A 24307-nucleotide genomic window follows, 5' to 3' on the forward strand; every position below is an offset into this window, starting at 1 on the left:
CTGTCAAATGCGAAGATGGCCGCTGTCACTGAAATATTAAAAAGTCTCCCGCCGTGAGAAACGACACACGAGACTCGCCGACGACGGAAAATGTAGAATTTCCCGGACGGGGGGAGGGGGGACCGAAGACGCGTCCCAGGTAACGGCCGATCGCGCGCGATCCGCAATCGGCGACGCGGCACCGCGCGCGTACAACCGCGATCGTTCGCTCCGCGAGAGGTGGTGGTGGTGGACGTTCGCCGTGGGCGGTGTTTCGGCGACGGATGGCGACGTGCGCGTATACACGGCGCGTGTGGTATACGTGCCACCTGCACGCGTGTGCGCGCCTCCTCCCGTGCGTGTGACGTCTCGCGTTTTGGATCTGACGTTTCGAGTGCGAGCCGACAGGCAGGCGTAGGCAGTGCGGACGGACGGACGGACGGACGTAAATATTGAGCCGGATGCTCTCGTCGCGGCGATGCCGCTGATCCGTGTGCGCTGACCGCCGATCGGCCGTGTGTCACCTGCACGCGCTCTTTCGCGACGCCGTGCGACGCCGGGGGTGAGGACCGCGCCGATGCCGAGGCATCCGCCGTTTCGTTTTACACGCGCCGCGCCGTGCCATTTTCGTCGAGTCGCTCCATGCTGCCCGCCGCGACGTTGACGACACCCGCGACGTCGGCACGACGGGCGCACGGCGAGCGTGCCCGCTGACGTGCCCGCCGCGGGATACGCTACGCCGTCATGCTGCACCGCTCCCGTCGGCACGACGCGTTCCTTCGCTCTCCTACGTGCGCCGATCTTGCCGATCGCCTGAGTTATTGAGTCGCGATTCAACGTATGTTTCTCAAGCCGTCAAAGTCCTGTGTATATGTCCTACGTGTGTATGTGTGCCTGTGCGTGCGTGGGCCTGTGTATATGTGTGTGTGTGTGTTCATTTTGCGTCGTTCCTTTTGAGCACGTTGACATTTTCGTCAATTCGTTAAAATAGCTCATTCGTATCGATCTGCTCTCTATTGACCGGCTGTGACTAGAAAGTTGAGCTCGTGATATCGAGTTTTTTTTTTTTCTATTCCTTTCTCTAATTAACTTTTCAAGAGTACCTTTTTCATTCCCCCCCCCCTCCTCCTTTTTTTTATACGCGCCGAGTTAACAATGAAAGATTGTACCTGTGTCGATTCGCCGTTTCGCTTTCCAGTCTGCCTCGTAGACTGACGATAATTAATTAGATGTCCGAATGGTATAGCGCGCGAGAAAAAGTCTTTCCGCGTTAAATGATATCACGTCCGATCTTTCCCGTGTCACAGCTGGGAAAACACTGCACTACTCCGAAAAAATACCGTGGACAAGGGAGGAAGACTCTATGTTTTTTCTTTTTCTCCTTTACAGCAAATCTCAAGTATGAACATAATGCGCAAATTACGAGGGGGTACCAGCGTCGGAGGTATGGGCTCGAGCGGTACCGGTGGCTTGGACGACTGTGCCGGCGGCACGAATCCCCAGCACACCGCCCTGGGGCTTATGCACCTCAAGAAGCTCTTCTCCGAGTACACCCATCCGCCGCATCCCCTCTCAGACACTGAACGGGATGACAAATTGTACAACATGTTGCCGTTATTTTGCAAGGTAGAGAGCGTACAAAAAAAGTGGATCCTTTAATTGATATAAGATATATTTCGTGGCATTGCCGCGATAGTGTCATATCTCGAAAAATGACAATTTTGAGTTAGTCATTGGAAAAGATGGATATGGCGTGTACTTTTATCTGGCGATGAATAACTCAAAATTGTCAATTTTCGAGATATGACACTATTGCGGCAATGTCGCGATATATATATACATTCCCGCGTTGAAGCTGAGATTTTTTCCTTCCCCTCGGCATTAAAAACGGATGTTTCATTTTAGAGAAACAGGTTCTACACGAAGAGAATTTCCTTTTAAAATTTACCCTGAAAATCATGTTAATCGTGGGACAACATATAGTATTTCGGCAAATTTTATGTAATTTTCTCTGTTTCTTTTTATTGTGTACTACACAATAAATTTGTTGTAGTACATATTTAAAAAAAAACAGTGAAAATCACGTAAAATTTGTCGGAAATGCGACGTTGTCCCACGATTATCATGATTTTCAGGGTAAATTTTAAAATAAAATTCTCCGTGTATACACGTTTTTCTCGCGTCGTCGTAATTGCAAGAGAGAAACTCGTCTCGTGTTCGCCAGGTATTTGGCTCCAGTCCATCGGGAGACATGAACGAAAAGTTCTGGGACATTCTGGCGTTTACGCAGCAAGTATCAAGACTGATGGTGTCCGAGATCAGGAGGAGGGCGAGCAACCAGAGCACCGAGACGGCGAGCTGTGCCATCGTCAAGTTTCTGGAGATCGAGAACAGCGAGGAGTCGAGCAACGGCTGGATGCTGCTGTCCGCGTTGAATCTTCTGGCGGCGGGCGACACGTCACTGATACAAGTAAGCGCATAAATTGAATTTCTCCGTTTGAAATCATATCCTCATTTTCTCAAAGGCGAATTCCTCTCCCTCTGCAACTGTCAAAAACTCTTTCCAGGCTATGACCGCTGCCTCGGTTCCGTCGACCTTGGTAAAGTGCTTGTACCTGTTCTTCGATCTGCCCGAGATGAACGAGGAGGACGCCGACGTTACGGATACGAACAGCGAATTCACTCCCAGAGAGCGTAGGATACTGCTGCAAAAAATATTCGTTCAGGTGACCACGATTTTCCGAGAGTTTTATAGATACTTTTCCCCCGAAGGAGGCGAGCAGGGAATTTAACTTTATCCGCGAGATTTTAATTCGTTCCGTTTACAATTTACAGTTGCTGGTGAGATTGTGCAGCCACCCTTATCCCGCGGAGGAACTCGCCCGCAAGGACGATCTTACCCTACTGTTCTCAGCAATAACCAGTTGGTGTCCGCAGTACAATATTATGTGGCGTAAAAGTGCCGCCGAGGTCTTGATGACGCTATCTCGACATGGTCTTACGCAGAATGTAGTAGCCTATATTCATAGTAAGTTCAACACTTTACTGCACCTCTATTGATTAAATCTACCTTCCCAAGATCAAATCTACTTGACGTGTTGATTCATTTTATAGATAAAGGATGCATAGCACTCTGTATCGATAATATGCAACGTGTACCTGAGCTGGCACCATTAGAAGTTGTAGAAATGTTCGTAACGGTGTTCTGTTTTCTAAAAGATTCCAGTGAGGTTTCTCAGACATTGTTAGACGACTTTCGTGCTTGCCAAGGCTATATCTTTCTATCTGAATTTCTGTTAAAGTAAGTAAAAAGTGTTGACCGTGCGCGAAAAGTACGGCGGCTGTTGTTTGTGGCGATGCGATAAGAAGGCTATATCTCTCTATGTAGACACGCGCCGTCGAGATTGGAGCAGGACAGCAGAGCGGAGGCGCAGGACGCTATCCGAAATTTGGTACTAATGTTAGCGTCTTTAACAATGTGCGGTCATACAGAATTGAAGCCGAGTCAAGCTAGCATGGGATCCTTGTTTCAAATGCTTGGGTTTACCTTGCCACAACCAAGCAACCGAGGTAACGTCGCAAAACGAGATGCTCGCGAAGTAAGGATACACAAGCGAACCGTACTTCACTTCGTCATTTTATTGTCCCTGCAGGAGGAAGCGTGCGAAATATTCAAGCATTCCAAGTGTTGCAATCTGTATTCGTGAAGTCTAATTCACCGCTTCTGTGTTGCACCATACTGGACGCGATATCCAGCGTGTACCACAGCGACAACGCGAATTATTTTATTCTCGAGGGGCAGAACACCCTGTCCCAGTTCGCGGAGAAGATCCACCTGAAGAATCCGGAGATACAGGAGAAATTCTTTCAACTGTTGGAATTTATTGTTTTCCAACTTAATTTCGTTCCGTGCAAAGAACTCATATCGCTGTCCATTCTATTGAAAACGAACAATTCAGTCTCTTGCAGTATCATGTGCATGGAAACTCTCCTCAATATATTCAGGTAACATACACGGAGAGAATTTCCTTTCAAATTTAACCTGAAAATTTTGTTTATCGTAGGACAGCATCAGTATTTTACGACCAATTTTACTGTACATTACAATAAATTTGTTGTAGTATATATTTAAAAAAAAAGTAGAAATCATATAAAGTTCGTCAAAATATCATGTGGTCCTACAACTAACATGATTTTCGGGGTAAATTTTGAACTAAAATTCTCTCCCGTGTACGCTAAGGGTAAATCGGGAGATTTTTATTTTAAAATACATCTGAATAATAGAAGGAATATCGACGCGCGATATTTTAAATAAAATCTCGCTCGTTTCAGACACAACACTATATTTAAAGATGTTTATAGAGAGGTTGGTATGCTAGAAGTCTTTGTGACTTGTCTTCATCGGTATGCAACATTACTTAAGGATAAGCAGGCTGCGATCGATCAAGGATTAGGTAATTCTTCGTCAAAGATACAGTCATGTATATGTGAGCTTTCGCACGCGAGTTCTCTGACGATTCGACGTTCGGTTTTTTTTTTTTTTTAGAATACACGATATGCCCCGAGGACGAACGGTTGGGTGCCTTAGTAATGGAGGCTTTAACAACATTATTAGCGGGTAATGTTCAAAACGCGAATGTCTTTAGAGAATGCGGAGGCGCGCGCTGCGCTCATAATCTAGTGCCCTATGTAGACTGCCGGCATCAAGCGCTCGGTATCGTGAGAGAATTGATACTCAGCGCGGGCGGTGACGACGACATGGCGACACTGTTGGGAGTTATGCATTCGGCACCTCCTAATGCCTTGATTTTAAAGACGCACATACTAAAGGTGAGCTTAATATTTACCCCCGATTGATTTCTCGTCGCTATGCACTCGTAAAGTTGTTAACAATATGGAATTATTTTTTCAGTCTCTGTTAAACTGTTTGCGCGAGTCGCATAGAACTAGAACGGTTTTCCGGAAAGTCGGGGGCTTCGTTTACGTGATGTCGGTTTTGGTGTCTTTGGAAAATCAATTGGGCCCGCAGAGGTCGGAGAAGAGCGAGCCTTGCAACGATATCATACAGAGGACTATGCAGGACGAGAGCCAATTGCTGACACTGCTGCATGTGGTATTTCATACTATAAGTACAGCCATGCGATTTGAGCCAGCAAATGCGAAATTCTTCCATCACGAGGTACAGTTTTCAAGTATATTATAATAGTTGTGTTTTTATTATTTTTAATACGTTCTGTATTTCTATTGTATAAGAATAATATCGATTTTACTACAGATTTGCCAATCGAGTCTGTGTGACACCCTACGCCTCCTCGGATGTTTCTCGACGCAGACGAAAATCTTCGAGATGGATATGATACCAACCATGAATTATCAAAATATGCTCATATCATTATTCACTGGGAGTGTATTGGAGCCGGTATTTCCAGATAGCATGCCAAAGACATTAGGCTACGCGTGCTTGCTGCTGCGTTTGCTCTACGACGTGGCGCTCGACTCTTTTGAAACCAAACCAAATTCAGCCAACTTCGGGATAAGATCCCCAAGTCACAAGCAAAATAGCATGGAGGTATATAACTCTTTTTGCCGGAGTAAACGTAAAGTGTTTCATCTTTCAAAAAATGATAACCGTGGCCGTGCGTGTTTCCAGCAGAGGTCATTCGACTCTCCCGGAAGTGGCAAGAGATGCATCGTGAATTCCTTAAACCTAAATCCACCTGCGCCTGAGCCAATTGTAGTTCATCCCGGCATAGTGGTGGGAATGCTTCACTTACTCCCGTCTATATCCGAGCCATCCAATCCGCAAATGGCACTAGCGTTACAATTGTACGTGGCGGAGATCATCAAGAGCCTGGTGCGGTCGGAGAGAAACCAGCAAGTGATGTGCGAGGCCGGTATGGCTGGTGAATTGCTGTCAGTAGGTAGAATTGCTCTGCAGGACGAAACGCATCCGCTTCATCAGCCTCTGCAGTACATCATAGAGAGACTCGCTGCGCAATCGCTTGAGCCGCGAGATTTACGGTAAGATCAAGATATAAGCGAAGAAAGGGAAGTTGAAGGAATGTATCCCGAATTGACATCGTAATTTAATTCCTCCAGAGAATTTCTACGCTTGGGTGATCCATTGTGTTGCATTTCACTGGACGCTATCGAGCTGAACAAGTTTCGGGGTGGGCCAGTTCCTTTGACGCGGATTAAGACACTAGTGTCGATGACGACGCCCAAGGACTTCCGAGCTCACGGCTCGTGCACCTTGCCACCTTTCGTGGAGCTGGATATGAGCGCCGAGGGATTTGCGTGTTTGTACCTACCGAGTGTCGCCCCGCAGAGTACCACCCCTCCTACAGTCGTATCCGCAGACAATAGTGTACTGGGAGGGATTGGATCAGGTAAATGACGCATTAATTGTAACTATATTAATTGTGAATCAATTTTTTCTATTAAAGTCCGTTATAATAGACAGTGTTTAAAATATTAGTATATATTTTAAAAAATTAGTGTAGAATGATTATCTCTACGTTAAACAATAAATATGATAAAAATATGATGACAATGAAAAAATAATTCCTAATTTTGTAAATTTGTATAACGATTGGATCAGATAAATGACGTATTAATTGTAATTATTAATTGCGAATCAATTTTTTCTATTACAGTTTGTTATAATAGACAGTGTTAAAAATATTAGTATATATTAAAAAAATTAGTGTAGAATGATTGTCTCTATGTTAAACATTAAATGTGTGATAAAAATATGACGATGAAAAAATAATTCTTAATTTTGTAAATTTGTATAACGATTGTTATACAAATTTACAAATAATATATAAAAAATATACATATAAAAAATATAAAAAATTAAAATATAAAAAGATTATATAAAATTTACATGTAAAAAAATTTACATATAAAAAATTATTTCAGGCGATAGATTATTTCCACCGCAGACCGGCTTAACGTACAGCACATGGATATGTGTTGACAAGTTTAGTGATCCCAGAACCGATCCCCATTGTGTAAGATTACTGACCTTGGTGCGCACTCCGCCGTCGGCGAGAGATTTAATTTGCCTGACCGCAGTTCTTAGCGCTAGGGATAAGGCTATCATTGTTTCCACGCAGGAGACACCGATTCCGCAAAGTGAGCATAATACTCTGAAAGTACGCGTCGTTAAACTCAGCGTGGCGTAATGCAAATTAACGCGCATTTAGATACAGGTGAATGGGAACCCGAAGGAACGGGCGAATGTGGTGCCAGGGTGTGGTGTCCCGATTTACTTCACGAGGGACAGTGGCATCACATAGCCATCGTGCTGAACCGCGCGGTTCTGAAGAACTCCAGCTTCTCATTATACTTGGATGGTCAACATATCCATAGTCAAAAGGTAAATTATCATTGAAACAAAGTAATTTATACTAGATATCCACACACATACAAACACACACACAACGCATCTGTTTTTAGCTTCATTATATTACGCAAGTTCCTGGAGGCGGGGCAGCCAATTTAACTGTGGCCTCTCCGGTTTACGGTTACATCGGTACGCCGCCCTGCTGGCGCCGATATTCTAGATTGACGTGGAAGCAAGGGCCATGTCATTTAGTGGAAGAAGTGTTTAATTCTCAAAACATCGCCACTTTGTTTAGACTGGGGCCGCATTATATGGGAAGCTTGCAAGCGCCGCAATTGAGTGGTACTGATACATATAAACATGATTAATCTATAAAATATAATTCTATAAATAATAAATATATTAATAATGTACGTTATTGTTGCAGGCCCTGAATCTCTGGCGCCTCTCGTGGCTGAAGAAAAGGTTGTGTTTGGATTGAACGCAAAAGCGATGTCGCAGTTAACTCTAGCTAAAATCAGGAAGGTTTACAGCCGAGCGGATAATAAGTCAATCGCCAAACAAGTACGAACCTCTTAATCTCATATATCCGAATATCCAATAGAGAAACAGAAAGAGAGGTAAAAAGAAACTCAAATTAAACGACGCGCATTAATATCCAATTATTTTGCACAGCTTGGTATGTCGTCTCACGAGAATGCCACACCTATCAGAGTCCTCCATAATTCCGCGGGACATCTCAGCGGCCCGGCCCGAGCGTTAGGTGGTGTAGTTGTCGGTTATCTTGGCGTTCGTGTATTTAGTCCTAAGCCAGTAGCTACAATGATCGACAATGTAGGAGGATGTTCAGTGTTACTAGGTACGATTGAGAATCAAGTGGCGAACGATGCCTATTTCGACTGTTGTGACACTGTGAGACTTAAGTCTGCGATCTTAAATCTGTTTAATAGGTTTAATAGCTATGGCCCAAGATGTAGAATCTTTGTACGCGGCTGTAAAGGCACTAGTATGCGTAGTGAGATCCAACCAAGCGGCCCAACAAGAGATGGATCGCAGAAGGGGATATCAGACTCTAGCCATGTTGTTAAGAAGAAAATGCCCTCTCCTAAACAGCCACATACTGCACTTAACGTTTAGTCTCGTAGGGACAGTCGACAGCGGTAGAGAAACCAGCGCGATTCCTAACGTTACAGCGTTTCAGGATCTCTTATGTGATTTGCAAGTAGGTTTAAAAAAAAAAGTTCATAATTTTTAATGGAAATAACTGTCTCATCTGTGTGACGCACGAGTATTTTTAAAAACAGACAGCATGATTTAATTAATTAATTCAAATTCAGGTTTGGCATGAAGCACCCGGAGAATTGCTGAGATCTCTCCTTGAACACTTGTACGAGCTAATAGCGGAGTCCAGTGAGAAACGAACTAACTTGCGATTAATGAGAGATTTACAATTAGTACATAAACTATTGCACATCTTAAGCGACGTGAAGCTAGGTAGCACCAGACAGATTCTTCTTGCACTTCTCAGTATATTATTGAGCCAACCACGACAAGCTGATCTATTATGGTAAACAGCACTTTCACATTTAGTATAACTACACGGAGAATTTTATTTTAAAATTTACCCTGAAAACCGTGTTAATCGTAGGACAAATGTGAAAATCGTAGGACAACATAGTATTTCGAAGAATTTTATTTAATTTTCACTATTTTTTTTAACGTATACTACAGTTTTAACGTATACTAAGTTTATTGCAGTGCACAATAAAATTTATCGTAGTGCATAGTAAAAATTTGTCGAAATACTATGTTGTCCCTACTATTAATAAAATTTTCAGGGTAAATTTTAAACGGAAATTCTTTCCGTATACGTGTTACATTTATTATCTATACACGTACAACTCTCTTATTTTCACTTTATTCAGGTTTGGACAATTTATTGTGGCTACCTTACCGCTATGTTCCGAAAAACACCTGATCCTTCGAGAAGGAGAAGGCACCAAGGATGGGGAAGGAGAGAGTATACTTTTACGTAATCGTTGTTTACAGCTTTTGCATTCGTTGTTGTTTAATGGATCCAAGGTTAATGTAAAGTAAGAAATTGTTCTAACAATCTTTGATTATTACGCCATGCCGAATATATATGTATGTTCGATGATACAAGCGGAATCGTATTTTTCTTTTGCAGTATGTGTGAAGAAGTAGCTAAAGTTTTGGGCCTAGATTGGGTGCTACTGTTCCTCCAGTCTGGTCTTCATAGTACTACAGTCGTCTGGGGGTTACGTTTACTCGTAGCGATATGTTCTGTGCAATCGATTCTACAAAAGTTCAAAGAGGGCACGAGCAACGGCGGTTGGCTGCGGCATACCGATCACAATAAGATGGCACTAGCACTTGGTATACAACAGCAATGATTTTTTGTTTATCGCTTACATAAACTTTAATAAATACACGGAGAGAAATTTATTTTAAAATTTACCCTGAAAATCATGTTAATCCTAGTACAAGATATTATTTTGACGAATTTTATATGATTTTTATTATTTTTTAAATATATACTACAACAAATTTATTGTAATTTAGTGTACAGTAAAATTTGTCCAAATACGATGTTGTTCCACGATTTAACAAAATTTTCAAGATAAATTTTAAAAGAAAATTCTCTCCGTGTACTACTTCTATATATTTAATCTGAAATAATAACGGTATAAAATAATACAACATAAATTGTAACACGCGTAACAGGTTGTCATCAACAAATGTCAACTGGTGAAATTAAACCGTCTGGGCTTCACGTACCAGGATTTCAGCATCTGGGCTGGTTGCTTCCGCAACATATCGATCTTGTTCCGGAGCTTTACTTTCTCTTCATCGCCCTCATGATGGGGCAGCCTGTAAAATTGTTACCTACCGATTCAAAGGTAAAAATACAGATAATTGGTATCTTTAAATGTTTAAATGTATCTATGTGCTTTCGTGAATTTTCAAATGTAAATTATTTAGAGGCTTTTTGTTTTCTGCAATCGATTCTGCTGCTTTATTAGAGTTTAATATGTAGAAAATAACAATACTAACTACCTGCGTAACTTTATACAGCTCGATTTGGATAACGTTTGGAATTTTATGTTTGGAGTACCGGCAAATCACACACTGTCGTCTTTTGCTAGTAGAATAAATCTATGTCCCGAAGCAATGGTCACGTTACTAGCTATGGTGCGGACTATGTTGAACAGCCACACGAACAAGTAAGTTAGCAAGAGCAATTAATTGTCGCCGTTAAGTCTAGTTCAAACGATAATTATCATGTTTATTACGTTGTAACGAGCTTGTTGTTCCAGCAGCTCAGAAACATTGCCAGCGTGGTTAAACGATTATCCCGTGACAATAATACAATTCCTGTTCTTCCTTTACCGCAATTTCACCGACTTCATGCAAGTCTTTATGTCCGCGGAAGTTTTGGGTGCCTTAGCTGGGACCTTGTTTCCGAAACCCGCGAGTTCTAGTCAGGATAGCAGCGGTGCCAGTACCCCAGCCGACGAGGTAATTACGTAAATTTTAGGATGTCATTTCTCGATTAAAAAAAAATTTGTTTTTCGAAGTTTAAAGAATTGAATACTATCGGAATTATCCACAGCACTTGTTACATAACGGAGAGAATTCCTCTTTAAAATTTACCCTGAAAATCATGTTAATCGTGGGACAACTTGATACTTCGACAAATTTTACTGTGCACCACAATAAATTTGTTGTAGTATATATTAAAAAATATAGTGAATTATGTAAAATTCGTTGAAATACTATATCGTCCTGCGATTAACATGATTTTAAGGGTAAATTTTAAAATAAAAGTCTCTCCGTGTAAAGATATCGACTTTAATGCCGGATAATTATTGCAGCAAGAGCCAGTATTAGTGAGATCGCCGTCGAAGGACGTTGGGCTGACAAATCACCCGGCGAAGAAGTTCGTAATGGACTTTTTTAAAGTTATCGTTGTCGACTCGCTCTCATTGCCAGTTACGGCGAAGTCGCCGGCGATAGATCTTGTCCTGGAGGCATGGCCGGAACATGCGTCGACGGGACAGCAGATGCGTTATCAGACGGAGGTGTTGTCTATATTAATGGAACATTTGTTAGCCGCGGACGTGTTGATCGGGGAACAGGCTGCGCTGCCCGTCGTTCCCGGTGGATCGGCCAATAATATAACTAATAATGTTTGCTACGTGGCAGCCAGAATAGTTGACAAATTGTGGCAAGGTAAATAATCTGGATCCGTTCGCGCTGCGTGTGCGTTAATCTAATTAAAATAAGGAAGTATATCTTCTAATACTATGTTTTTTTTTTTTTTCAAATATCAGGTGCTTTGACAAAAGACCCGCATGAAGTATTCGATTTCATTGTAAAACTCATTGGACAAGCGAAGAGGCGACCCGGTGCTGTCAGTATGGAAGGTCTTCATCACTGCCTGAATAGGACAATTTTATTCTTACTGTCACGTGCGACCGAGTCTATTGCCGATCAAATGGCGGTATTAGAGGCATTACATAAGCTTACTACTCATAGGTGTGTACAAGTTGCGAGAGACTACGCATGTTTACGTTTACATTTTCGTCAAAAGTAAAAAAAATAAATGTTACGATGTTTTTTTCCATAGATTATTAGTATTCGGTGCTGGCAATCACGAATTAGAATTTATCGGCTGTTTAACGTATTGCCTGTTGCAACTCACGGCTGATATAAAGATCATGTTGGACACTAACATGAAAACCACGTGGCACGTCAATCCGCAAGTGGAATCCAGCGACGAGAGATTGATGTCTCACCAAGGGCACAATTTAATGGCTGTAGCGGCAACGAGAGTCTGGGAGGAGTTGTACGTGTGCAAGAAGCCCGCGATAGAGGAAGTTTTCAAGGTAACTCTGTCAGCGCCCGTGGGCAACGATCGTGCGCCAGAATTGCCGGTTGTGCGAGAACAAGTTCACGAAGCTGCGTCAAAGCTCTGGATGAATTACGTAGTTTCGGAAAGAAGAGCCTCGTACAGGGTTCCCTGGGAACTCCACAATCAGATCCAGTCGGTACGTTAAAGCTTTCTCTGTGTCTGTATGTGTGCGTTATTATTAATATTATTAAATATAAAATATAAAATATTAAAAATAAAATAGATTACACTGAATATAATTCTATTTAATTATGTCTTTTATATTACATTACATCTAATATTTGGGCAAATCATAAATTATATATATAAAAAAATTGTAGAAAATTCAAAAGGTGACAGGAGGATTGACGAGATTAGCGAGCCGAACAAAAGTGCGAAAGGAGGAGTCTGTGCGCGTGAGGCTTAGATTACATCAGAATACTGTCGCTCAGTGGACGGAGCAGCATGTCGCGTTAGTCAGGGAACTTGCTGCAGTACGGCGTTTGCAGCATCAACAGACCAACCTGCACACTCAACGTTACGTATATCAAGTAAGAAATTCTGTTCAAGAATTCTACTTCTATTTCTATTTAATAATTTCATTTTCTTATCAAGTTATAAAATCGATATTATTTATCTAAACTTGTGTAAAAAGTATATTCTGTATGAAATAATATGCTAAAAATCCTTTTAATCCGTTTGCAGGAATGGCTGCAAACCGAGACGGAATTGACTAGAGAACGCGGTCTTTGGGGACCTCCGACACCCACTATACTGGACAAATGGATGTTGGACATGACCGAAGGACCGTGTAGAATGCGAAAGAAGATGATGAAGAATGAACTCTTCTACATACATTATCCATATCGGCCTGAATTAGAGCACCCTGATAATGTAAGTCGTATATCAGTGAAATGATGAGCCTTAAAATGATTTCAAAATTAAGCGTAAGCATCTGTCTTCGTATCTATATTTAAACTATAAGTCTATATGCAATCATAACGCATTGATTTATTGACTGTTTAGAAACAGCTAAAGTACAAAGTAGCGTCGAGCATGGATAGTAAGGACTACTATCTGAAGCAGCTCGGCAACTCGTCGGGAATGTTCGAACGCGAACGAGATCCCGTTATAGACGACACGCCGTTAAACGTTAATGAAACTTCCACCGAGAGCGAGCCGCCGATGGTTCCGTGCACGCTGGAACGTCACGCCAGCGAGCCGGACGAAGCGCCCGAGGATAACGAGCAGGAAGAAGAGAACAACCAAACTGTTCCAGACAATCAGACGTTGATACGTCTACTCGAGGAGCACGAGAAGGTCGCTATCACAATCGATGTCCACGAAATTGTCGCGTTGCAATCGTTCATGTTTTTTTTTTTCAATATCTCTGTTCACGTTTCAGATAAGTCACATGTTCAGATGCGCGCGAATACAGGGTTTGGACACGACCGAGGGCCTCCTCTTATTCGGGAAGGAACACTTCTACGTGATCGACGGATTCACGTTGTTGAAATCTCGGGAGATAAGAGACATAGAGAGTCTGCCGGACGCGTATGAACCGATCCTACCGTCGCCGGGATCTCCCAGGAGGTCCAGAGCGATGAGACAGTGTTCCAAGTTCAATTACGAAGATATCAGGTGTGTTTCGAGATAAAAAAAAATTACATTTTCTCTCTGCACTCTGATATTTGAATAATAGTTAAAAATGTGAACCTCTCGCGAATCGCACAGGGAAGTACACAAGAGACGATATTTATTACAACCCATGGCGCTGGAAGTGTTCAGCGGGGACGGTAGAAATTATTTGCTGGCATTTCCACGAAAAGTGAGGAACAAGGTTTATCAGAGATTCATGACGTTCGCCACTGCGATCGCGGACAACGCTCAGCAGTCCGTGGCTGGCCAAAGGCGAACGGCGAACGTCGAGCAGGCCACCGGCTTGCTCTCGAATCTTATAGGGGAGACTTCGGTTACCCAGAGATGGGTGGTTAGTAGTTACAACTATGCAGAATAAACAAGGATAAATGAGGAGCCTTTACGTCTATTAAGTATGGATATTTTCTTTCGCGTACAGAGAGGAGAGATATCTAATTTCCAATACCTGATGCATCTAAATACTCTGGCGGGTCGTAGCTACAACGATCTCATGCAATACCCGATATTCCCGTGGATCTTGGCCGATTACGACAGCGAGGAACTCGATCTCACGGACTCGTCGACGTTCAGAGATTTCGGCAAACCTATGGGCGCGCAAAGCCCCGAACGATTGCTGCAATTTAAGAAAAGGTACGGAAAATATATATGTGAACTATATATATGAATATATATTTTTATACACATCGTCGAAAAAACAAGTCTTTAAAACGGTTATCTCTTTTTTTTTATGCAGATATAAAGAATGGGATGATCCGCACGGGGAGACTCCCCCTTACCATTACGGCACGCATTATTCCTCAGCGATGATAGTATGTTCCTATTTAGTGAGAATGGAACCATTTACGCAACACTTTCTCAGACTACAGGTTCGTACATATCGAAAGTTGTTTGTTTTTCCATTCGAAATCTTCATATGTGTAATAATTACAATTTTTCGCAGGGTGGGCATTTCGATTTAGCCGACAGGATGTTCAATAGCGTAAAGGAAGCGTGGCTGTCCGCCTCCAAACACAACATGGCCGACGTGAAAGAACTTATCCCGGAATTTTTTTACCTCCCGGAATTCCTAGTCAATTCAAATCATTTTGATTTAGGTAAAACGTCTCTTCGAGCGACGTACATTGGCTTTTTCTTCGCGCCTAACGTGGTTTCACGTATGACATTTCTTTCTTACAGGCTCTAAGCAAAGCGGTGTTCAACTCGGGGATATCGTTCTTCCACCTTGGGCGAAGCAGGATCCTCGGGAATTCATTCGTGTGCACAGGCTCGCGTTGGAGTGCGACTACGTGTCGCAGCATCTCCACCAGTGGATCGATCTGATATTCGGGTGCAAGCAGAACGGCCCGGCGGCCGTCGAAGCGGTTAACGTATTCCATCATCTGTTCTACGAGGGCAACGTTGACATTTACAAGTCGGTGTTTACATAATTGATTCCGTTCACATTTGCGATTCCCGAGATCGCCTAAGAATAAGGATTTCTAATTCCGTCTCGATTGCAGCATCGACGATCCGCTGAAGAAGAACGCCACTATCGGCTTCATCAATAATTTCGGCCAGATACCTAAGCAATTATTCAAGAAGCCGCATCCGGCGAAGAAGATGACGCAGAGGACCAGCGTTATAGATCCCGGACCCATCACCCCTGGACTGAGCATCACCACGTCTGACAAGCTGTTCTTCCACAATCTCGATAATTTGAAACCGTCGCTGCAGCCCATTAAAGGTTCGTATCTTTGTATTTTTGATCGACATTTTCCGTTAATATTATAATTAAACACCGTATATTTTTTAGATGTTTAATTAACAAATTAATTTTTTTTTTGCAGAATTAAAGGGTCCCGTGGGGCAGATATTGCACGTCGACAAAGCTGTGTTAGCGGTGGAACAAAACAAGACGCTCATCCCACCCTCATACAACAAGTACGTGGCATGGGGATTCGCCGATCATTCCCTCAGAATAGGGAACTACGACAGCGAGAAGGCGATCTTCGTCGGCGAGGCTATGATGCAAAGCAGCGGGGAGATAGTGGCGTGCGTTTGTCCGTCTTCCAAGTTGATAGTTACTGCTGGCACCAGCTCCGTAAGTCTCGTCTACGCGAAAGAGAAGATAGTTGCGAGATAGCCTCTCTTTTTCATGAAATATCGTTTTTTTCGGATGAAAATTGTGAACCGTGGTAAAAAAAAACCGTAGCATTCCATTTTATTATATTTTAGTACAGTTATTCAAAAAAAGATGGAGGATTGATTTGTATAAAAAAATTACTCGAAGCTACACGGAGAGAATTTTGTTTTAAAATTTACCCTGAAAATCATGTTAATTGTAGGACAACGTAGTATTTCGACAAATTTTATGTGATTGTCACTATTTTTTTAAATATGTACTACAACAAATTTATTGTAAGTGCACAGTAAAAAGACAGAGAAAATCACATAAAATTTGCCGAAATACTATGTCCTACGATTAAAATAATTTTCAGGGTAAATTTTAAAATAAAATTCTCTCCGTGCATCTTTTCGTGTCCTATTTTACGCTAGTATTAAATGCGCGTGTTCGCAGGTCGTCACTGTTTGGGAATACGCCAAGCGGCAACTCTCCATAAAACAGTGCCTGTACGGACATACCGACGCAGTCACGTGCTTGTCGTCCAGTCCCGCGTACAACGTTATCGTGTCCGGATCGCGAGACGGTACGGCGATTATATGGGACTTGTCCCGATGCCTGTTTGTGCGTCAACTTCGGGGCCACGCAGGACCAGTTGCTGCAGTGGCGATAAATGAATTAACGGTATTTACATTACGTGAAGATATAATGAGTGGATATGTGTACAGCCATGGACATGTCGGTTGCGGACACTTTTTTAAATGGGTTTCGAAACGCACTAATATTTTGCAAAAATGCGAAAACCACGATTGGTGTACCGATGTCTCTAGATTAAAGATAGTACACCATCGTGGTTCGAATTTGCAAAATATTAGTTACCTATAAAATATATATTATATATATATTATAAATATATACTAAAAACTTATGAAAAAAAGTGTCGCAACCGACGTGTCCACGACTGTATGTAGGAAAATGTTACACGTGGAAAAATATTTGTAGGGAGACATAGCAACGTGCGCAGCAACGTGGCTACACGTGTGGAGTATCAATGGGGAGGAATTGGCGAGCGTCAATACATGCGTTGGCCGCGCCGACAGAATGCAACAAATATTATGCGTCGCTTTCAGCCAGACTCACGAATGGGACTCCCAAAATGTTATTATGACTGGCTCCACCGATGGCGTTGCTCGTGTAAGATAATAACGCTCCTATTCCTCTGAAATTTTTTTTTTTTAGCAAAATTTCACAAAAGATACACTCGTCAATATTCGGACTACGATTTGTTTACAGATGTGGTCAATGGATTACGTGCAAGTGCCTGCGGAGGAAGAGAAGCCTGAAGAGGTAACAACTGCCAAAGAGAAGAACGAGAAGCAAAACACGGAAGGCACTCAAACTGAAACGAAGAAGAGAGTTCAGGAATTAGTCAAACAAATGAGTATATCTGCTGAGGGATCAAGTAAGTAAATATCATCGTATATATATATATATATATATATATATATATATATATAGATAAATGCAAAATGTAATGGACGATTTCATCTTCACTTCAAGGTACACTTATAAAAAGTGGCTCTGAGAGCAGCCTCTCTGAAGCGGAGAATACCAAAGAAGCGTCCAGGCTCCACGAGGAAAAGGAGGAGTGTTCCGATAACGAATCTAGCAATGGTTCAAGTAATAAACCTTCACCTCAGAATAATCACGCGTCACTGGTCGTGTTGCGTAGGAAGAGTCGCGGAAATCCGATGTTCAGGAAAAGCGAAGGTGGCGGACGTGCCGATAGCGAGGGCACGCAAACCAGGTAAGTACAGTTTACATATCCGCAATTCGCGGTGATCTTGTTTATAATCGTGACACTTTCTTTTGTTATATTTCGCAGCGAGTCCGCCAGCAATCCCGGAGACTCCGAAGGGGCGTTGAGGGCAAGTAAAAGCGACACCAGTCTGACCGACAGTTTCGTCATGGTTACCGAGGCCGACACGAAGCCGCGAAAGATCAATCCGCAAAATATTTTGCGGGACGGTTTCAAGTGGCAACGACAGTTGGTATTCCGCAGTAAATTGACAATGCATACTGCCTACGATCGTAAAGACAATGCAGAACCGGCATCCATCACGGCCCTGGCAGTATCAAGGTATTTGTGAAGCACGAATATAATATCGTTGAAATTATATTAGCAATTTTCTCGCAATAAAGTCGTAAAGTTTATTAAATGTACTTATTTTATTATATTAGCAATTTTTTCATAATAAAGTAGTAAAGTTTGTACCTATTTTTTTTATAACTCTTTCTCAAATAACAAATACAAAAAATAAGCAAACTTGAAATAAAAAAATATATCTCAATCGTACTAATTACAGTATATGATTCGCTTTTACGATTAAACGTACATAAAATCTAATTATTTATAAGACGATATTAAGTACACTAAACATTTGTTGTGCGCTTGTCGATTCGTAGGGATCACAGGACAGTCTACGTGGGCGACACTCGTGGTAGGGTATTCTCATGGAGCGTGTGCGAACAACCTGGACGCACGGTCGCCGATCACTGGCTGAAAGACGAGGGAGCGGACTCTTGCGCCGGTTGCGGCGTCAGGTTCAATCTGTACGAGCGAAGACATCATTGCCGCAACTGTGGGCAGGTGTTCTGCTCGAGGTAAGTAAAATTAGGGATTGCAATTTGTCTAAAAAAAAAAAATGGCCCTCGTTTTGCTTTTGCCGTACTCATAATTCACAAGTCGAATTAATTACTTCACACAGATGCAGCCGATTCGAGTCCAAAATATCCAGGCTCGGTATCCTAAAGCCGGTTAGGGTCTGTCAGGGCTGTTATTCGTCATTACGGTCTCAGAGTAACTCCACCGAGAGTAACGCTTAATGTGACAGCACACGACGTCTTATCTTATATAAATCGTTAAATTATATGAAAAACTCTTAGCGAGTTGTAAATACTTAAGTGTACCTATTAATCTTTCAGTTGAAAATTCTGTACGCGAACAAAAAAAAAAGAACACAAGGCGTTTCATTCTCTCTCGTGTGCGAACTGAATCTGCACGCAATCTGTTGTATCTGGGGTTTTTTTTTTTTTAATGAATGATTTTCATTACAGTCGTAATTTTATTCGTATCTGCATAAGCGAGGATTGTTGTATTTTTACTCTTTGTGATGACAATTCTATTATTAACAAAGTCTATTGAAGCAAGAACAAGGTATGATTATTATAGGTGTTAGATGCTAGGTTGTACATTCCTTGTCGATTGTTTCAAGTCATGTATAGAATATTATTAACTTGCGAAAGAGAGAAAGAGAGAGAGAAACAATTCTAATATATTAAAATGCATTATGTTTATATTATACATTTAATATATACTTTTTTTATTATTGACAGATTTGTATAAAGTTTACGCATACTAATTTTTCACTCTCTCTATCTTATGTTTTAAATCAAGTTATAAATTATATGTTACCCTTAAGATTTACATTAAAGGGGACGATAAGATGTACTTTCCAAATTTTCTTAATGAAATTCTTATATATATATATATAAGAATTTCATTTATGCTATATCTAACTAATGCAATTGTGTAATATGTTATTTTGATATTGATTAGTATAGTATTACATATTATTTATATACAAAATTAAGTATATGTATTTATAATCTGTGATTTTTTTTCTATTTTTATTTAATAATGTTCTTAAATAATAATCAACTATGTTATTATATCGATATTTTATGATCTAAGTTATCAATTTCATAATTTCATATTTTAATGTTGAATTAAATTTGAAAATAGTTTCAAATTTTGATTTATTTAATAACGAAAAAAAATATATATATATGATTGTTTTCTTACATAGCAAATGTTTATTTTTTAATTTCGTTTGTTTGAGATTTTTTCCTTATTTTATATTCCTTATTTATTAATATCATAACATGTTTTATCTTCATATATACCGTGTTTTACAATTCTTAAAGAGAATTGGAAAGTATCTCTTTCTGATACAACCGTACAATCATTTTTCTTTCATACATTGTATACGTTTGACTTTTCTATCGCGCATACGGTATATATAATCGCTATTTAAGAACTGTATTACGATTTAACGAAAAAAAAAATATATATATATATTACTGCAATGTACTCCTGATCTTTTATCCAAAGATATAGAAATGATAAATTTGTAATAGACAATACCGTATCTATGTAACATGTTATTAATTATAAGACACTTAAACACAAGCATAGATAAAAATAATAAAAACCATAGGTTTAAAATCCACCAGCTAATGTCATTAGCAGTGACATAAATGTGAAATACACATGATTGTGGTTTACAAATTAATGTGCCGTGATCCTGATATATGTGAAACTAATTGTGGGATTGATTTCCAAAAAGTGAATTTTAGAGTCCCTGTGTATGAGAAATTTATATAAAGTTCGCTACATTCAACGGTTATAAATATGGATACCCCTTCTAAGGGTTTAAGTTTTCTTACAAAGAGAGCCGGGATTAACGGTTATAAATATGGATACCCCTTCTAAGGGTTTAAGTTTTCTTACAAAGAGAGCCGGGATTAACGCGAGATATTTGAGGGAGTTTTACAAATTTCGAGATCGATTTTACGATCGAATTGCGAAATTTATATTACCACTCTACTCTATTTGTATTCTCTAACGATTACATCTCCACTTCCGTAAAAGCACAAATTTTATAGAAGACAAAAAAAAAGATTGAAGTTAACAATACAATCACAAGCTATAGGCGAACGTATTTCGACCGGGTTATCTTTTTTTTTTACGTTGTTCTGTGTTGATAGACACGCAGACCGACGAGGTATTACAAGCACAACGCTCTGTCGAGTATTTTTCGAACGTATATGAGAAAGACGAAGTCGAAGCGATACGGATGATGCAAGAGAATGTTGACATTCGAACATGTGAATTAAATGTACACGCAGATCATCGTTTTATCATGCATAAGAAGAAACATCTGTGTTACAGTTCGAATTAGGCGTCGTCAATTATTTACATTTTATTTTCTATTCGGGGATGAGAAGTCTGTCGAACTTTTAATAACCGGCTGTTACGGAGAAAATCAGACGAGATATGCGTGATTTGATACCATATATTTTCGTAAAAGTAGCTGAGAGAAGAAATGTAGATTATTCTTCTTTGGGAATAGTTCACCCAGTCGATATTCGTTATTTTTGAAAAAAAAAAAGTATATATACCAAAGGGATTATAAACGTTTAAAACGACAAAGTAAATAATTAAGTTGTGCGAAAATTGTAGAGAAAAACGTCAGTTATTGTATAACAGTATATGCATAGCTTAAAACACAAATCGCAATGGCATTATCATTGTAGGTTTATAACTATGATTTCTAGTCGTACACACAAGTCGTACACGAAATATTGATTTGTTTTCACGTGACAAAAATTTTACTTTAAATAATACGAAGTGTTATTTGTAATTATTGCATAAATGGAATAAATCCATTTACTGGATACCACATAGATTTTTTGATACAGTTTATTATATAGTTTATCAGAGGGGAATAAAAGCGCAAGTGCTTTTGTAAGACATTCTACATTGTACCGTTGTTATACTACAATATAAATTAATTGTTTACGAGTGTGACAAATTGTGGCTTTAGCGTGTTAAACACAAGCTCGTAATTTATTATAAAGATTGTTCTCTAACGAAATAACGCGTATTTTTTATTTTTTATTTTTTTTTTACTTTTGAAGATACACATTTTCTCGTCTTTTTTTAATGTACTTTATATATACGCCACACGTAGTATAACAACCGTACAATTCTTCCGTAGGAATGGCAATCTGCGATAAGCGATTATTTCATTGATGACATTGTATTAGGAAATTATATTTTCACAATATTTTTTTAAATAGCGAAGGAAATTGTTTCCTTAACGATGCGACGTCACTTCATTCATACGATTGCTATCCACTAAGATGGATTTGAATAGTGTAATAAGAGAAACTCTCTGTGCGTTATACAGTTAGAGAAATTGTATATAAGTAGAATGGAGAAGAGCATCTGAAGATATTTATTGCTTAAAAAATTGTACGATAAGAATAGTTCTTAGAGAGTAATATATAAATATATACATAAAAAAAAAACATTGTAATACCCGACATACGACGGATGTGTGTGAACCTGCACGAGTGTGTTTATGCGCGCATGCGAGTACATTTGCCACCTCTGCGCGTAAGAATTAAACATGTACACATATAATATAATATTATATATATAATATATATAATATATATTATATATATACCAATCACATTATACAAATATAAATATATAAATATATGTAGTTAAAGAGAGAGCGACTGTTAGTTGATATTCGTATAACATTGTATAGTAGAAGAGAAAATTTTGATTGGTATTAATTACATTGAATGGGCCAAAGTTGTAAGAGATCATCTTTATTTAACTGATAAGGGAAATATAATAATTTATCGAAATGTCATAAAGTAAAACTTCGTTGCGGGTACTTCGTGCTAAATTGAAAGGCTACTTTCTCCTTTCGCTGCTTAAGGGCTTTTTCGTAGATCCGAAAGAGAATTTATCGTTTATTTATCTTTATCTTAATTCCTTTGTACTATAACGATCAGTGTACGCGAATAAACAGAATAGCACATAAAGCTGAATGTATATTAATATTAAGAAAGTCAATTCAATGTCTTGCCTTTTGATGGACTTTCCTCGAGAATTGTAATCTCCTCACTGAAATTTCGGATAAAATACGGAAATTCTTACAGGATCGGTCAACTTTTTTCGTTTTATATAGAAAATAGTGGTCAAGAATATACTTGTACTGTGGCTCAAGTGCCGTAACAGCAAAGAGAGAACAAATTCTAAAGACAGTAAATTATTGTATTTCATTAAGCCAAATAAGACCATAACGTATTATATAATTTACAAGATAAGTATATTCTAAATGTACGAAATAAAGTTGTGTGTATTCAAAAAAAGAGCATCATCCCTAAGAATTTCTCGAATATCAAATGTCTTTTTTTTTCGCTTCTTTAACTCTGTAGTAAAAGTGGATGTCACATACAACTTGATATCCTCTCCCAAGTTTATCATTAACGACTATATTCTACATCAATAGATATTATTTTGCGCATCACGCAGTGCGCTGTGTATTTCAAATATTATATCTTTTTATTTTATTTATTGAATAAAAACATTTATTACATAAAAATTTCATCTTTATTTTATAATTATCAATTATCGACGCATAGATTAATTTCATTTCGATTCTTTATTTATTTTCTGTTCTTCACACTCTTCATATTCTCTTCATCTTATATTTATTTAATAATAATTTATTGTGAAAGTTAATATAATAATTAACCTGTTTTCAGATCTCAGCTCCGATTAAGGTAATATACCGATATATATTTTAAACATCAGCTGATACTAATATTGTTATATAAATATTACAATATTACTCATTTCATAAATGACGTTTGTTATTTATTTGATAAATAGTTATGAGTTAATCCTTTTAAAATATTTTATACAATTGTGTGTTGAAAAGAACAAATTATCTTGATTATTAATTGTCTCGTCAATTTTCAGATTAACTTCATTGTTCTTCATCTTCATTTTATTAAGATATGTTATTAAGATAACAATCACGATTAAACATTTGAATTTATATTCAATATGAAGCATATATATAATTCATTAAATTTAATTATCTTTTATGTGCATCTCGACTGTAAAATGTTGCACGATCGTTAGATAAATGTTTAATCATGACTGTTATCTTAATAAAATATCTTAATCTTAATCAAATGAAGTTTCTCGATTGCACGATTGTCCACATTCGTGACATTCTTTCATTGTCAAGAAACAACCATCCGGTAAAATATATAACGGTAATACACGGTCATTTGCATACACGCCGTGATCTATAATGGCACGTCTATAAAAAAAAAAACCCCTTCGATACTCGGATCGGTCCGATTGCTTATCGATACACGAATCAAACAACTGATTTTTGTACCACAATAAATTTTTCTCTCCATCCCGTCTCTTTTCCCTTCGCCGTAATTAATTTGAAACGGATGAAAGAAAAAAAAAAGGTGGGAGGGGAGAAAAGCGAGAGCAGACGCGACATATTTTGCGACTCCTTTCTTTTCGTCGCGGTGTCTGAGGCGCGACGATTAGATAAGGCTACGGTTCATAGTACGTCCGAGATGCAGACCTCATAAGAGACCGGGATGCTCGAGGCCCAGCCTCAGTTAA

The 24307-nt window shown here is 39.4% G+C and overlaps 1 protein-coding gene across 2 annotated transcripts; it reads left to right on the forward strand.

The window, feature by feature from the left end:
* The first annotated feature begins 193 nt into the window (after nt 1–193).
* Nucleotides 194–19021, forward strand: LOC105451188 (WD repeat and FYVE domain-containing protein 3). Of its 2 annotated transcripts, none has more exons than XM_011691486.1 (47): nt 194–817; nt 1369–1605; nt 2204–2449; nt 2547–2705; nt 2815–3007; nt 3094–3280; nt 3368–3549; nt 3633–3984; nt 4312–4433; nt 4526–4809; nt 4892–5158; nt 5255–5548; nt 5630–6000; nt 6079–6368; nt 6904–7119; nt 7191–7363; nt 7444–7672; nt 7758–7894; nt 8006–8189; nt 8281–8552; nt 8668–8897; nt 9256–9423; nt 9519–9727; nt 10076–10251; nt 10427–10575; nt 10669–10870; nt 11227–11584; nt 11686–11890; nt 11982–12402; nt 12587–12796; nt 12951–13139; nt 13272–13565; nt 13651–13886; nt 13980–14235; nt 14323–14534; nt 14638–14770; nt 14845–14998; nt 15081–15315; nt 15404–15627; nt 15731–15984; nt 16462–16689; nt 17008–17199; nt 17299–17467; nt 17566–17812; nt 17891–18145; nt 18472–18669; nt 18774–19021. In XM_011691486.1, exons 2-47 carry the CDS (start codon nt 1381–1383, stop codon nt 18889–18891), a joined length of 10305 nt encoding a protein of 3434 aa, XP_011689788.1. In that variant the 5' UTR covers nt 194–817; nt 1369–1380; the 3' UTR covers nt 18892–19021. The 2 variants fall into 2 exon arrangements, with proteins under 2 accessions (XP_011689788.1, XP_011689790.1); XM_011691488.1 differs by having other exon boundaries at nt 7197–7363.
* The last annotated feature ends 5286 nt before the right edge of the window (nt 19022–24307 follow it).

Source organism: Wasmannia auropunctata, unplaced genomic scaffold, assembly GCF_000956235.1.
Source record: "Wasmannia auropunctata unplaced genomic scaffold, wasmannia.A_1.0 LD336053.1, whole genome shotgun sequence".
Taxonomy (NCBI): Eukaryota; Metazoa; Arthropoda; class Insecta; order Hymenoptera; family Formicidae; genus Wasmannia; species Wasmannia auropunctata.